The 17,314-nt window shown below is 38.6% G+C and overlaps 1 protein-coding gene across 8 annotated transcripts in view; it reads left to right on the top strand.

Moving 5' to 3' along the window:
- The window catches only part of Frmpd4 (FERM and PDZ domain containing 4), a 493,982-nt gene that overhangs the window by 447,573 nt on the left and 29,095 nt on the right, over nt 1-17,314 (top strand). For all 8 annotated transcript variants that reach the window (XM_070040874.1, XM_070040873.1, XM_070040876.1 and 5 more), the window contains 5 exons: nt 1,284-1,329; nt 6,410-6,514; nt 9,318-9,425; nt 13,466-13,597; nt 15,925-16,044. In XM_070040874.1, the coding sequence (XP_069896975.1) occupies nt 1,284-1,329; nt 6,410-6,514; nt 9,318-9,425; nt 13,466-13,597; nt 15,925-16,044 (511 nt within the window). The remainder of the gene's footprint in view (nt 1-1,283; nt 1,330-6,409; nt 6,515-9,317; nt 9,426-13,465; nt 13,598-15,924; nt 16,045-17,314) is intronic.

The following is a 17,314-nucleotide window of genomic DNA, read 5'->3' as shown; positions in this document are numbered from 1 at the left end:
ATTTGTGTTCTCAGTATATCATGGTTTAAGCAGCAGAGTGAGTGGGCTATATCACAGATCAGTTAGTGAGTCAAATGTGATTTGTAGTGGTTCTGTTGAGCATACTTACAACCAATCCTCTTCGCCTTACTCATTTTTGAGTGATAAAATTTTATAAAAAATCAAGTAATTCATACAACCTAAAGTAGAAAATGCTAGCTCTTCTTTACCAAAATGGCAACTGACTTTTATTTATAATTCAAAAGGAGCAAAGACACAAAAGAGGAAAAACATAACTAATAATATGATTTTTTTCCTCATGGATTTGAGTCATTTGAAAGGTTGAGTTACTTGGTGGAATGAAATAAACCATTCTATTTCATTGTTCTGTTTTAGCTCTGAAGTACTCCTTTATGTCATCAGTATCTCCCAATTGATGCCTGTGTGAAATACTTATTAGCTCAGGGTTCTGTACACTGAACTTACAAAGCTGTGCATTGTGGGAAGTGATTTTATTTGAGATGCTGTTTTTAATGTAAGCAACCTCTAATGACGTCCTACTTTCATGATGTTTCTCTGAGAATACAATGATAATCTGTGAATTCACAGAATTGTTTCAAATTCTTTCCCCTTACAGATAACTATAGAGTCCTTTCTAAGCAGCAAAAATGTAGGCTGAAGGAAAATCAGAAGAGGCGAATCAATTTTGACAGTGGCAAAAAAAATGTAGACTGCCAGCCAGGCACTGGTGGCTCACATATGTAATACTAGCAACTCAGGAGGCTGAGATCTGAAGATCACAGTTTGAAACCAGCTTGGTCAAGAAAGTCTATGAGACTCTCCAATTAACCACCAAAAAGCTGGAAGTGGAGTTGTGCCTCAAGTGGTAGAACAGTAGCCTTGAGCAAAAGAGCTCAAGGACAGGACCTAGACCCTGAGTTCAACCCCCAGACAGGCAAAAAAATAATAATAAACAGTATAGAGATTGGGTTGTTGCTTCTGAATTCATTCTTTTATCCCCTATTTTATTTCAGGGCCCTGCTGCTCAGTGATGCAGATAATATTACCCAATGGAAACCATCTAGGAAGCTTACAATTGGACAGTTTGTTGTCTTCAGGAAACACTAGATTTTGGGTGCCTCTGTGGCCTGAAAGCCCTTTTCTGAACTGTGGGATTTATTCTGCTCTGTGAGCCCAAAGAACATTCACTAACACACCACACATTTCCTTTTGAAAGAAAACTGTCACTGTTTGAGGCCAGGTTCTGTACATTTTGTAAATATGTTTGTTTTCCTCTTTTACAGAAGCTGCAAAGAATCGATACTCCTCACTGTCATTCAGCCTTACCCTGTAAGTGTTCTGTGAGTAAAAGTGCCATCGAATCATCTCTGGCTTCAGCCTCCTGTACCAATCCATTAAAGCCATGATGATGAGTACCCATAGAAAAAAATAACATTAATTTATATTCATCTTTAAAATACCTTATTTGTGCCAGGTACTAGTGGCTCCTCCCTCTAATTCCATCTACTCAAGAAGCTGAGAGCTGAGGATCACAGTTAGAAGCCAGACTACACAGACAAATTAAAAAGACTCTTATTTCCAATTAACAAAAAAAAGCCAGAAGTGGATGTATGGCTGCAAGTCTAAAAGCTTATATATCAATTTTAGAAATTAATCTCATTGTTGGGCACTCGTGGTTGGTTCATGTGTATAATCCTAGCTATTCAGCAAGCTGAGATCTGAGGATCATGGTTTAAAGCCAGCTGGGGCAGACAAAATCAGAGCAGTCTTATCTCCAATTATCCAGCAAGAAATCTGGGAGTAGAGGTAGGCTCAAATGGTAAAGTACCAGAAGTCAGGAAAAAAAGCTGAATGATGGAACAAGGTCCTGAGTTCAAGACCCAGTATCAGCAAATATACATCAATAAAAGAAGGAAGGGGAAAAAAGATATTACTCTTATTTATAAACTTTTTCAAGTCATGTTCTAGTGACATCTAAGAGCCACTAGAAGTATTAGGAACATGACATACTTTATTGTGGCCATCTTAGCAGCAGCAAAGTTGGAAGGAATTACAGAGGTTGATTGGGTATCTACTTATCTTAAAATTACAGCCAAACCTAATTGTTCTAAATGATAATTATTCATCATTATCAGATATAAAATACCTGTGATCATCAGCTATCCTTGCTAAGAGTTAGTTACCAGTTCTTTGAATGATACATATAGTGCTGGCATTTAAACTCAGGGCCTTGTGGTTGTTGAACAAGCACTTTTCAACTTGAGCTAAGTCCCTATCCCTTTTAGTTTCTGATTATTTTCTAAATCATCATTTTTAAATCATTATCTTTAAGTAGTTGCATAAAGGGGTTTCATTTCAACAATTTGGTTGATGAGTACATCTATGTTTCTGTTGTTTTTTAAATGGAGTCTCATATTGCATTACATCCTGGAGGGTCTGGATCTGGATCCTGCTATTTGTGCTTCCCACATAGTTAGGATGGCATCCTAAGGATATTATACATGATTGGAATAACAAAGACAAGCATGAATTAAAACTATATGACTAAAAACATTATGACTAGTAATGATATCCCATCCACTAGTAACTATGTACAGTGGAGTAAGCCATTGCTTTGTTGATTCTAATTAAGTAGCCTTCAGATTTGGAGACTATATTTTTATTATCAAAAGTAATTTTTTCTGTTCCTAGAGCTTGAACTTGGACCAGGCACTATGATGTCCCTGAGCTTCTTTTGCTGACAGCTAGCGCTCTACCACTTAAACCACAGTGCCACTTCCAGCTTTTTTTCTTAGTAGTTTATTGGAGAAGAGTCTTACAGACTTTCATACCTGTCCTGGTTTAAAGCCATGATCCTCAGATCTCAGCCTCTTGAGTAGCTAGGATTACAGGTGTGAGCCACTGGTGCCTGGCCAAAACTAATTTTTAAAATGAATGTTAAATACAGGAAACAATGACTAATTCTAAAGAATAAAAATATACCAGTTAAACTTTTTTTTTTAAATTGTATTTTATTTTATTTGAGAACATACTGTACAGAGGGGTTACAATTACATGGGCAGGATAATGCATACTTCAAATTACATCTACAGTAAATTTTAGGAGCTTTACTTATCAACTTTCTTTAGTCATTCTACATTTCCATGTTTCTCAGGAGACCATGCTAAATAAATCTGGTAATGAGGCTACCCAAAGTGGATAGGTTATGGCTTCAGAAAAAAAGAGAGTTCTATCTCTAACATTGAAAGTTCTGATTTATAGGATCATTTACTTTATGGCCTGATTTGTCCATTTTTGCATAACTGGGCCAAAATGCCCGAGGGAGCAACCTATAGAAGGTGAGATTTGTTTGGTGTCATGATTTCAGAGATTTCAATCCACAGTCCTTGGTTTTGTTCCTTCTGAGCCCATGATGGAGCAGAATATAATGGCAGCTAGAACATATGGGAGAGAAAGATGTTCACCTGATGGTGGACAGGAAACAGAGAGAAAGGGATTGAGGGCTGTGTAAACCCTTCGGATATACATCCTCAGTGACCCACTTTCATTAGCTAAGACTCCCAAAGTTTTCAGCAACTCCCAAATGGACAAGTATTCCACACATCAGCCTATGCTGGAGATTCATATTCAAATCATAATATGGACAAATCACCCTATGTATTTCTATGACTCCTAGAAACATAACTGCATTCTAAGATTATATCAAATGATAGACATCCCAAATGTAAATTATGTTAAGTATACTTTTTACTAAGCCAAAGAATTGCATAGAACATTCTTGGGGAAAAAACATGATAAAGTATTAAAAAGCTAGGATGCATAAAGGAGTAAAGGTTTAAAATATTTGCACCTCGAATGCAAGTGGAATATTTCATTCCCAAGCAGTGGTAGAGATGTAGGGGGTTACTGCATTGAAACATTCCATCTAATTAACAGTGTCTATTCTGGGGAGCTTGTGCTAAACTCATTGTGCCAATGTAAATACTGTCTGCTTAAAATCATTAAGGGAGAATAATGTTTTCCCTTCAGCTAAAAAATGGCATATCAAAAGCAAATGAACTTACCACTGTATGATTTACCCGTTAATCATCACTAAACTTGGCCTATAATTACACAGATACTGATGAGAACACCACTGTCACACCACTTCAGTGCTGCAATAAGACCTCCAAACTTTGCATTGAGTGTATTGAGCATTTGGGATTTTTTTTTTGTTTTTGAAAAGCAGCCATTCAGAATTCTTTTGGATTTTTTTTTTTGTAAGAGGACAGCCATTCTCTTAAAATGCCTTGTGTAAATGGGTGAATTGAAGCCCTGAAAGGTAAATTACTATCTTCCCTGCCTTCTAGGATGCTGCTTATAGCAAAGGTTGGAATACATGTACAAGGAAATTTCAGAAATAACAGGACAATGAGTCAGACATGGTAGTGCATGATTACACTCCTGGCACTGGCAAAGATGAGGCAGGGGGATTGTGAAGTTTAGGCCTGCCTAGACATCATAGTGAAATTCCATGTAAAGAGACAGACACACAGAAAGAGGGACAGAGCCAGAGTGAGGCAAGTATAAAGAAATAACAGTATTCTCCAAGCATTAAGGCAAAAACAGTACCCAAGAATATGTTATCATGTTTTAGCTGTGTTTTTATAGTAATATACACATAATGTCATTTTTTAAATTTTCCATTTTAAAGTACACAATTCAGTGGCATTAAGTGCATTCACAAGGTTGTACAATTATCATCATTTTTAGTTCCCAAAAGAAAACTATGTTAAGCAGTCATACCCCATTCTCTCTTTCTGCTTCTAGAAACTACTAATCTACTTTCTGTCTGACTATCTCACATAAACAGAATCCTACAATAATATGGTCATTGGGGTCATTTTGCTCACTCTGTTTCATGTTTTCAAGGTGCATCAGTGCCTTTATATATTTTTACCTTTTTCTGTTTTGGCTTGAACTCAAGGCTTAGCATTCTTGCTTGGATTTCTTGCTCACACCTGGTGTTCTATCACTTGAGCGATGTTTCAAGTCTGGCATTTTGCTGATTAATTAGAAATGGAGTCTTGTGGGCTTTTCTGCCCCTACTCTCTTCAAACCTCAGTCCTCAGAGCTCAACTAACTGAGTAACTACGATTATAGGCATGAGCCCCAGTGCCCTGCTAGCTTTATTACTTTTTATGGTTGAACAATATTCTATTTTATGGATATACCACATTTTCTTTATCTATTCTATCATACTACTTTTTTAATTTATTGCAAGACTGAGAATTGCCTTTTTATTTATTTAACTTCAAATCCAATATGTGAATCACCCTTATTGGCTTTTACACCTTGAGATTAATATAACACACAGAAGGTTAAGCCACTGTTTATTTTAGAGTCAATTACTACTATTTATTATGCAACAGCCTCAATGTCTTAGCAATATCACACACACACACACACACACACACACACACACACACACACACACACACACACACACACACACACACACTTTAATATGAACCCTAGGCCATTGTCAGGATTTTACCAGTTTAGTTCAGTAATCATATGATATGAACTAAATATCACTATCTTTAGAGATATGGAAATGATTCTAGCAGTTTAGTAAATATTACTAGATGCAAGTTTCCTTTTCCTTAGGCTTTATTATAATTATAGAGAGATATTTCTCAAAGTGACTTTCCCAGCAAAGCACACCACTGAATCCCATCACCCTTCTAAGCAAGTTCTTCCATTCACCTCTAATTTCTGAGGAAGAATTCTGCCTGCCACTCAGCCTCTCTTTCCACCAGTCATAGCAGAAGGATCTTAATATCCAAAGTATCCATAAGATAAGATAAAATATGAAGTCATCTGTCAATTTTAAGTCAAGATCTCTTCTCTGCCCTGCCCAGTAAGATCAACAGTCACGGGTTGTTGATATGAGGCTGACACTCAGATTGAAGATTCATAAAGCCTGAGAGAGAGAGAGACAGAGAGAGAGAGACAGACGGGGTGGGGGGGCGGGGAGTGGAAAATCAATCATTTCAGAAGTACCAGAAGCTCTTCTCCTCATTAAATAATAATTAATGATCAAATCATTATAATCCTATACTATATCTGATCACCCCCTCACAGCTAATTTAAAAGCGGGGTTTATGTCCTCATCATTTTAAATGATCCCTGGAAATGCACTCAGTAGAAACATGTAACACAGTGTTTGTAGTTCTGGTCTAGTAATTAAATCAGACTTTCTGTTTATGGCCATGGCAAAGTTTCAGTTATATCTGTCCTTGCATTCAGCATGTACCAAATATTCTACCTTGTAGTAAATCTGTTGCATTTCTTTAAGTAAGAAAACTGTTGCAGGGTTTGCATTGTGCTGCCAATTGTCAAACAGAATGTCTTCTATTCCTTCTAGTCTCCCAAATCAGCATTTATTAGTGCTGCAAAAAAGGCAAGATTAAAGTCCAATCCTGTCAAAGTGCGCTTCTCTGAGGAAGTCATCATCAACGGCCAAGTGTCGGTGAGTTTCCAATCACCTGCCTTGTGATTCAGTCATGGAAACAAAGGATCTGTACTCAAGCAAAGACAGTCATCTTTCTAGAATTCAGCCTGGATATGCTTGTTTGTTTTCACCAGGGTATCAAATCTCAGGATCTTAAAGGACCAGACCCATCCCAGGTTGTGCCTCAGTCTCCTCTACCACAGCCAGAACACATGATAGCCAGTCTTTCAAAAACCACTTTCTGCATTAGAAACCTCACTGCTTTGCGAAGGAAATTATTTGATCTTGGAACACTGACTGACATTGCCTCATTCAGCTTAAAGAACATATGCCTCTTTGAAGCTTGTACCGTTTTCTTTTCAATTACACATGCTTCTGTATGATAGCCCTTTATATATTTTGAGAAAAAAATATTCCTTACCTGAAAACTTACAATCTCTGAACTTATCAAAACATCTTCATAGAAAGTGTGGCTGTACTGCAGTTAGTTGATCTTCAAAGTGGATAATGCAGACACACAGAGAATATTCCGTTTGCAGCTTTTTCCCAGGAAAACGGTAAAATGTCTTAGTTTGGGGTAAACTCTCATGCTGGACCTGGAAAATGCCAAATTTTATGGTTGGGGTCTGCTATTGCTCTTGGCATTGTTTAAATAAATTCACAAGGATTGAATCTGTCCTGAATCTAGATTGGAAGCTATAGGCTTGGGCAAAGAACTTAGAGGTCTAATGTCAAGTTACTAACATGCAATTGCTCCGTATTCAGGGCAAGGAGTTGGTGTATGTACTAGTTCTGTCCTTGTGGCAATAAAATACCTAATGTAAACAACTTAAGGGAGAAAGTTTTGTTTTGGCTCATGGTTTCAGATCATCCTTGACTCTTTATACTGGGCTGCTACTGAAGCAGAATACTATGGCCACAAGACTGTGTGTGAGCCTGGTCACTTAAAGATAAAATGCCTTGACACCAGAGCTCTCTCTTTGTTTTTTTTTATCTTATTCCATCCAGGCCTCTTGCCTTTGAGATAGTACTGTCCACATTCAGGGTGGTCTTCTTCCCTTTGTTAATCCTTATTACCCTCACAGACAAACCTTTAGGTGGACTTTGATAATCTCCTAAATTCTTCTCAATCCAATGGAATTGACAAGATTAGCTCCTATGCTGGATACCAGTGGCTCAGGCCTGTTTCTAGCCACTCAAGAGGCTGAGATCTAAGGATCACAGTTCAAAGCCAGCCCAGGCAACAAAGTCCATGAGACCCTTAACTCCAATTAACCACCAGAAAACCAGAAGGGGCACTGTAGCTCAAAATGCTAGCCTTGAGTGCAAAAGCTCAGGGACAGCACCCAGACCCTGAGTTCAAGCCCCAACAGACAAAAAAATTAACAGCTATTATGTAGTTATCAAAGTATTGGGAAAAGGATCTGACACTGTCACTAGATCATCCTGTGGGCATTTTCTGCTGACCTGTGTATATGTGCTATTCTGCTCACACCAATGGATCCCATTACTTGGGATGTAGGGATACCATATATCACTATTTGATACAAGTATGACTACCACAGTTGAAAGAAGGAAGATTCCAAGGACAAAATAATCAGTACATTACATCATAAAAATTCATCTAAAAATTACCTGGCATCTGTAGAATTCTAGAAGCTTCTGTGACTGTTTCCCTTCTCTGAACATAGGAGGGCTTGTTCAAGACCATTGGTATGTGAGGATACTGCTGATCCAGTGGTCTCACTCAGCTTCCAGTGCCTTTCTGGGGTCTTATGGATGTGGACCCCCCAGTCATATGGATGCAGCACAGCATAGTCCTTGGCCTCTGGGACCCTTTGCTTACATCTGTCCTTGCCTTTCTCAGTCACAGTTGTGAGGTGCCATTCCTTCTAAATTTGGATCCTGACTTACTCAGTGAATAAGATAGGAGGAAAGCAAGACCAAGGAAGTAGAAAGAAAGGAAAGACAGTGCAAAACAAACAAAAGAAAGCAATAAACAGTGAAAGGTAGGAAGCCCACTAAGGAAATGCATGAGGGTTGAATTCATTCACACTGTTAGACACGGGGAAGCATCTGAGAATCTGGCCTTCAGTTTCTGCCTTGGCAAGCCAAGAGACATATGGTATTGTTTCACAATTGTTGCCTTTCCTGGAACCCCTGTGGCTTTGTAACTAACTGTATGTGCATAGCTCAGTTCACTCCATGGACTCATGGAGCTCAAACATGCCTCCACTCCCTCTCATCTCTCTCCTTCTTCATGGTATCACTTAAAGACAACATCCAAATGAGTGTTTTTCTATTGCCCTAACTCATTCCTTATATCTTCCCTGGGTTTGAAGCAGGGCTATTCCTAAATGGGTTAAAAGTAGTTTCACAAAAAGATTTTACATTGAAATTTGTTCCTATTTGTGACTCTCCATCATGGCTTCTCCAGCTACCCACAGTGCCATGTCATACAAGCTCACTGCAGTTCCTCGTGCTGCTTACTTACTTCATCCTACTTCATAAAAGTTGGGGCTTATGGTTCCAAACCCTAACACTTGGTTACAAAGGGATTATGTTTATGCTTTTCAATGGAAAATCTTCACCTTAAAAAAAGCACATCTAACTTTTCTGGTGAGCCAGTATCTTTTGTTTGAGTCAGGTAAGTTACTTGTAGCTGGAAAAGAATAAAGAATATGGGTAATGAACCGCTTAACTCATACCACTGAAGGGATGTCACTATGAGAATAATCGATAGACATGTGTGACTACTTCCAGTAATAGAATTTTAATTTGGCCAATGTATACTACCACCTTCTTTTCTATTGTTAAACAGGAAACTGTTAAGGACAATTCACTTCTTTTTATGCCAAATGTTCTGAAAGTCTACCTGGAAAATGGGCAGACCAAATCCTTCCGCTTTGACTGCAGCACCTCTATAAAGGTAAGATTACACAGTAACATCTGTGGCTGGCATGACAAAATGCAGAGTTAAAGACAAACGGAGAAGCCAGTATGGCAGCACCTTCTTCTGAACGATCTCTTTATTTGTGCCATTATGTTGGTGCCATGTATGGTCGTGTATGAATGCTTCAAATCAAATCAAAACCAACAGCTTAAAGTAAAAGGGCTCTGCCCCTTTTTTCCTCCCACAATACAATATGTTACAAGTGAAGAAACACTAGGGCTAGTCATTGTAATGCAACTGCAGAGTAATTAAAATAGCATGCCTGTCACCAAGAAGGGTTGGCACCCTGCCCAAAGCCAGCATGATTTCTCAGCACTGTCAGCCTCCGAGAAGATTAAGATGTTAGTTGTTAATTAAATATCTGCTATGTTGGTGTCCAGCAAAAACAAGGAGTGGAATAATGTGAAGATAACATCTACTTTCAATTGCTGTAGCCACTTTCATGGAACTGGTGCATCACAAGTTGTAAAAACTGAGGTATGCTTCTTTGGATGAGTAGGGGGAAAAAAAAGAGCCATGAATTAAGTCTATGATTTCAGAGCCACAGGTGAGTTTTACATAATAGATATTGTACCAAAGTATATGGGTTTTTTTCCCCCATGCTTCTTTTCTGGAAAAGAAAAGTGCATATTCTCTTTTTTCATTGGACAAAAAGTATGCTTAGAAATTGATTGCTCCCTAATGGTTCATCAGCCTAAAATAGGCTTCTTTCAAATAGCACAGTAAAAAAGATTTTATGGAGGTAAAAATGTACCTGGTGATGATTTGTACAATAATCTATCAAGAGAATATCAACTCTGTGTTTAAAACCATCTATCAATAGTCAACCCTTAATTCTTGAGAGTTGAAATTAGCTCACGCATGTGCAAGCATTTCTGCAAAATCCCACTCACTCTGTGCTCTTGTTGTCATGATACCCATAAGCAGCTCATTTTGAATTGCCTTAAATATGTAGTCATTCAGCAGGCAAGAAAGTGGACAATATTTTTAGATTGGTGTTAAAGCATTAAGTCACCCTGAATCACTCCTTGTGACAAATTAACTTCCTTCATGCAAAGCTACTAATTTTAAATGGTGGTAACTGACAAAGTCCTTTTCTTTCCTTTTTTTCTATTTAGTACAAATTTATGGTGAGATATTCATCTGAATATTGATCAAATTGACTTAGGGGCTAGAAAGCACTTTCTAGAAAGGACCAGAGAGTAAATATCTCAGTCTTTAGGAGGCATCTGAAGCCTGTTGCAACTGCTAGATTTCTGGTGTTGATTCAGAAAAGTAGTTTTAGACTAGTGCGTTTGGAAAATCCTCAAGACCTCCACAAACTCACCAATTTGTTATCCTCACAGTTACAGTTTATTACATCAAAAGATGGCGGGGAGGGGAGGGACTGAGTGGGTGGAGAAGGGGGAGATGGGAAGGGATGGTAAGGGGAAACAAAAGAGGAGGCAACAATGCTTGATAAGAAATGTACTCATTACCTTGCCCATGTAATTGTAACCCCTCTGTACGGTATTTTCACAATTAAAAAAAAGAAAAAAGAAAAACACATACACACACAAAAAGATTGAATGACTGGGATAAGTAGTCAGTAGGCTGAAGAGACACTGGAGTTCTTCTAGTGAAGAAATACCAAACAAGAAGGGGGACCTACCAACGAAGAAAGTTTGGTAAAGCCTTGGTGATTATTGGGGCTTGACTACATAGATATATTTAGCCCCTCTAGAGTACAAGCTGAGATTGCATGACCCAAGACCCTCCCATAAATCACATTGTTAGTATAGATTGGCCTGGCCCAGAGAAAAGCATTCCTATCATGCAGGCTATTCTTCAGGCTTATAGAAGTGTGAAAGTTTTTTGCTACCAAGGGTCATGTGGATATTTGTAACATTATTTGCAGGCCATACAAAATTATTAATATATGCAGATAGGCATGGGCAGCCAATGAGATGTATTCAAGCAGCATATGTTTCTATCACTCTGTCTCATCATGTACTAAATGACTTTGGCCTTATACAGCCCACAGGATATTCCCTATCTGTCACAGACATTCCTGCACAAAATGAGAGCAGAGTCACATCATTCTTTAAGCAAGGCAATACAGAATGTGAATTAATTAACATGGCTAAATTGGACCTATGGCCATGGTTTGTAGATCCCCAAACCAACCCATAGATACATTTTTGCAATTCTGGCACTGAGACTTTGAGTTCCTTACCATAAACACAACCACAAGCCATCTGAAGCTATAGGGAAGACTTCAATACATTTCTTCACAGAAAGAAAGAAAAATTCAAGAAAGTGCTGTTGTTAATTCCCTCTGGCCTCTTTATTATGAGAACCCACACTAGACTGAGCCTGAATTCCCCAAGGATTGCAGGTGACAATGAAAAGACAAGGAGCAATGCAAAGAGTTCACATCAAATTTCAGTCTCCTTATCTTGTTCCTAACTACCTTATTAGCACAATAGATACTGGCTGGTAGGCGTAAAATCAAAATAGTACAGTTATGAAAAGTATATGACACTGTTTAATAAAATTTGCCAAAACTCTTGCTGCAGAGTTACAGTGGGGAAAACCATTCCTTATGTGTTTTCCAATGTCCTCCCTAGTGTTTAGGGAGAATATTTATACAATCTCCACACAAAAGCTGGTTTTGTTTTCTCTTTCCTTAGCCTTGTATAAAAATAATAGAGTAGAGAAACTTTTGTGAAAATGCATTTTTATTGAGTGATTTTTCTTGTGGAAGTTGGGTGGGTAACTTATATGGATTTTGTTTTAATGAGGAACACAGGGAAGATTCAAATAGCAAAAGAATCCATCAAAGGAAGTTTTACCCACAAGATTTTTCCACCTTGGTACTATTGGGATTCTGGACCAGATAATCCTTTGCTTGGATTTGTCCTGCATACTGTGATACTTAGCCTTCCCAACCTCACTGTAGCAACCAAAAATATGTCCAGAAATTCTCAGATATTCCATGGTGCAACTCCTCTGAGAACTCCCAACTCTGCAGGATTTTTAACATCTGGATATAAATTATTTCGAAGGGGGATCATTTATTACTTCTTGAGTATAAGGAAAGCAATGATAGAGGAGATTTGTTTCACATTGCAATAAATGTATTTGTGTATGGAATACCTTCCTGATTATGAACATTTAATCCTATAAAAGATTACTGACAAAGCTTGCTCATTCCACTTTCCCTGGAGATATAAAATAAATGTATATTATTATGCCCCCTACCTCTGTGAGAAATAGTGTTGGAATAAATGTTTGCTATATATGAACACGTTTAATTGTTATATCCATTTCACAGCAGGCATTAATATCCCTCCCTGTTTACAGACAGGGAACTAAAGACACTTCACGAGTAAGTAACTTGCCCAGACTGTCCAGCCAATAAGCAGGAAGGCTGGGATTCAAAACGAAGTGTCTCTGGAGCTTTGCTACCATGATGCTATTCTTTCAAAAGGGTGGGCCGGCGGGGGGCAATCAGATGTTTCTGGGAAGGACCAGATAGAGAATATATCAGGCTTCACACGCCAGTATTCAATTCTTTCATGACCTGTTCCCCAATAAAGCTTTATTTACAAAACAAGTAGTGAATTACATTTGGCCCACAAGCCATGTTAGGCCAGCCTTTGCAGAAGAGTACTTTCAGAGCTGATTTACCCATCACATCAGTTAGAAAAACAGGATATCAGAGCTGACTACCCCACTATTGACAACCTATTGAATGTAAGACTGTCTATAATGTCTATAATAGGTGAGCTACTCAACAAACTGTTTCTCTTGTTACCTCATAGAAAAGTTTGGGATGCCAGGGAAAGGGCAAGGAGAGGAAGGCCTCATTTCTGCATTTTTTGGCTCTTTGTAGCATGAAGCTTCAGAATTGAGCAAAAGTGTGCAATTTCAGGATATAAAGCTTGAATATCATACACTTCCCCATTATGGTAGACTTTCACAGAAAGGATGTCTCCATTTTTATCTCATTATGCCAATGTTCCTTCTGTAAGGATGTCATCTTAACCCTGCAAGAGAAGCTCTCCATCAAGGGCATTGAACACTTCTCCCTCATGCTGGAACAGAGGACAGAGGGAGCTGGAACCAAGCTGCTCTTGCTTCATGAACAGGAGACGCTAACTCAGGTCTGTGTGATGACCCCCAGCGGTAATGCTGCTGGTGAGAACAGAGAACCTGCCATCCCAGAATGTTCCTCTCTCTAGACCTTTCAATGTGGCTGCTTCCATGTCCCCCCTACCCAGATGCCATGCTGAATTTGCTACTGGCTTTAAAGTACACTGGACACTTTAATGAGATGGCCTCTTTTCTGTTGGTCTTTCATAGAACATTAGTTGGTTTCCCAAACAAATTGGTCATTCAGAGACTCAGCAGCTACTCATTGGGAATTTAACACTATAGATCTATATTTGATGTTATTGTAGTAACTGCCTCACCTGCATTGATCTCTTCTCTCATAAAATCATTTCAAAACAGTGGTTTCTGAAACTTTGAACCTTAAATCAAAATAATTTTAGTGGTTTGAAATTCTGGATGCAAACTTAAAGACTATTTCGGGAAGCCCAAAATCTCTACCCCAGTCCTGCCCGCTATAAATATGTGATTTACCAATGTGTCCCAGTTCCTGATTACCAAGATGCTATCTCCATCTGTTCTTTGAGAAGACAAGCAGCCTGCTTAACTGCAGAATTCAGTGTAGCACCCTTATTTTTCTTGGAATTCCACATGAACAGAGTCTGTGTCAAATGTCTAAGAGATTTCAATAAACCCTCTTCTACCAAGAGTCCACTAAGGATGAGAACACTCTAGAGAGAGACCATGAAGAGACATCAGGGGCTGATATATCAAGATACCGCCAGATGGGTGGAGGAGCAGAAAGTATTTTCATAGGGAAGGGCTTCTTCGTTGATACATAATTAAAAGTTGTCCTCTCACACATAGTTATTTGGTCTCACAGATAGCCCTGATTCTTTCCTTTCTGTCCTACCCAAAGTAATAAATTAGGAAGTTGCCACTTGCGTTCATTTCTCTTCTTGCCTCTGAACTTCAAATACTATTACTAGGGAGTTTAAATGTACAAAGACATATTTTAAATCACATGTAGTGGTTTATTATTTGAACTTAGGCCAAAGCACACTTGCAAATGGATGGCTAATTTTTTTTTTTTTTGGTCCAGTCATGGGGCCTGAACTCTGGGCCTGGGCGCTGTCCCTCAGCTCTTCAGCTGAAGGCTAGCGCTCTACCACTTGAGCCACAGCGCCACTTCTGGCTTTTTCCTTTTTGCTTATGTGGTGCTGAGAAATCGAACCCAGGGCCTCAGGCATGCAAGGCAAGCACTCTACCACTGAGCCACCTTCCCAGCCCCATGGATGGCTAATTTTATGTTTTACTACAAGGGGAAAAACCCTGATCTGCACAATGCTTCATGAGGAAGCTCAGTGTTTGCATTTCCTGGAAGTAAACTTCTGCTTTCCCTGGAAGCAGAACTTCAGCCCAAGATTTTTTTTTTCATATATGGGGTTTATTTGAGAGGAGGTCTCAGGAAATTCTGGAAGAGGCATGGGGAAAAGGAGAAGAGGGAAAAGTAGGAAGCCAATAAAGAATGTCATCAAGCCAATGTCCACTGTGAGTAACTAGAGTTCAGTGCTATTGGGGAACTTTGAATGACAGTGTAGAATATGTGGCAAAGACACCTCAGGGTGGGGTAGCGAGAAAATGTCCACCACCATATGGTCCGCCATTGGCAATGGGCTTCATTTGAAGGGCCTTATTCTGTGGCCTCATTCAGGTTTGTCTTAGGGTTTCTGATGTTCACAGCTACTTGCGGTAAATAGCATTCATCCAGTGGAAGTAAGGGCCTAAGCATTGTGGGGAGTTTGCTAAATACTATGAGTTTAATGAAAGTTCCTCCAACCTTATTTCTTCCTTTCTATTTTATCTCTCAACTTCTATCTACTATATAGGATTTACAGGAAATACATGCAGATTTAGTTAAACAAAGCTCTTTAAAAAGTGTCCTCTGGTGCTAGAAAATGAAATCTTAAGAAAATTGACTCAAATATCCTGAAACAAACAGGTTAGGTACCTTGGAAATCAATGCAGTACAATTGTTACACTTTCTGCGCAGGATAAAATCGAATGTATTTGTGAATGTCTCTATGAAGCTTGATGATCCCATAGTGGATTTTCATGTCTCTCTTCTTGACCTGCTACCCTATGTCCCGTTTTGTCATCTCATGGAAGCATTTCCCTAAAAGTCCCTCGCATGTAAGTCCTTATATCAACATCTGCTTCTAGGATATCCAGCCTGAGTCGCAAGGTGATGGTCAGTCTTCAAGAAATGAGTATCTTTCACTGCTTCTTTCTTTCCTTGGTGTCAAAAGTAAGTGGAGCGTGTGTCTGTGACCTCTAGCCAGCACTAAAGTTTCTTTGTTTGATGGCTCTGCTTTTCCAGGTGACACAGAGGCCTAGCTCCCATAAGATGAGGTGTCTTTTCCGAATAAGCTTTGTCCCAAAAGATCCAATTGACCTGCTAAGGAGAGATCCAGTTGCTTTTGAATATCTCTATGTTCAGGTAGGTGAACAATTTGGCATATGTTATATGAATGTGATGGGATGCATTGATTTTTCTCCCAAAATGCTCTAGTTAGGGGTTGTCTTTCTTTCCACCCCATCCTAGGCTCAATGAATATACAGTGCTGTTTTTTTTCTTTGTCAGTTGTGGGGCCTGAACTCTGGGCCTGGGTGCTGTCTCTCAGCTCTTCAGCTCAAGGCGAGCATTCTATCACTTGAGCCACAGCACTGCTTCCCACTTTGTCTGCTTATGTGGTGCTGAGGAATCGAACCCAGGGCCTCATGCATGCAAGACAAGCACAGTACCACTGAGCCAACTTCCCAGCCCCCTATATACTGCTCTTTTCACTCTTGCATTTGATTTTGAAATAATATTATACTTCCAAAAACGTTGCAAGTTATCATCTATACCTTTTACTCAGATTAACATAATACTACATTTATATTATCTTTATTGTATGTGTACTTGTGTGTTTTTTCCAAATCATGTGAAAGTTTCCATGTGTAGTACTCACAAACACACCATGTATTTTTAATAAAGATATTTTATATAAAACTATTTTATAATTAAGTCAAGAAATATTTGTAGTCCAAATATTTCCATTTTACATTTGTTGTCCTGTCTCCTTAAACCTGGAACCTTCCTTAGCCTTCCTTTGACTTTCATGCCCTTGAGAGTTTTGAGGGGTATTGTTTAGATATTCCGTACAAGACTCTCCTTTGGTTTTCTCTGATGTTTTCTCATAAGCACATTAAGGTATATGCCTTCAAAAAATGATGAGTGTCTTTGTGTCTTCCTTACTGCATCCTATCGGGAGGTACATGATGATAGCTCATCCCCTTAATGACAACTTTGACCCTTACTTGGGAACCATCTCCCAAACCTGTTCTTCCTAAAATGATTATTTCCCCTTTGTAATAAATAAATCATTTGCGGAGAGTCATTTGAAACTCTTATTATCCTATGCTTCATCAAACTTTTACCACTAACTTTACCATTAATTGAATATTCTTACTTAAATCTATTACTATCTTGATTGTTAAAAATGGCATGACTGATTCCATTCTTTCTTTTTCATTTATTAACTGGCATTATACTATAAAGAGTTTTCCCTTCTTCTTTATTCTTTCATTTATTTGGTGCTTAGATTGTTCTGAAATATTGTAATATTCATTTTACTGGAATTAAAACTTTTCAGATGGTAATACTTTAAGATAACAGTATCCTTTATAGACTTTCTGGTATTTAATTCCCTCTGCCCCGAAATTAA

Source organism: Dipodomys merriami, unplaced genomic scaffold, assembly GCF_024711535.1.
Source record: "Dipodomys merriami isolate MVZ:Mamm:240054 unplaced genomic scaffold, mDipMer1.0.p SCAF_3, whole genome shotgun sequence".
Taxonomy (NCBI): Eukaryota; Metazoa; Chordata; class Mammalia; order Rodentia; family Heteromyidae; genus Dipodomys; species Dipodomys merriami.
The sequence above is the reverse complement of the archived record's forward strand: the minus strand, read 5'-3'. Positions and strand labels throughout refer to the sequence as shown.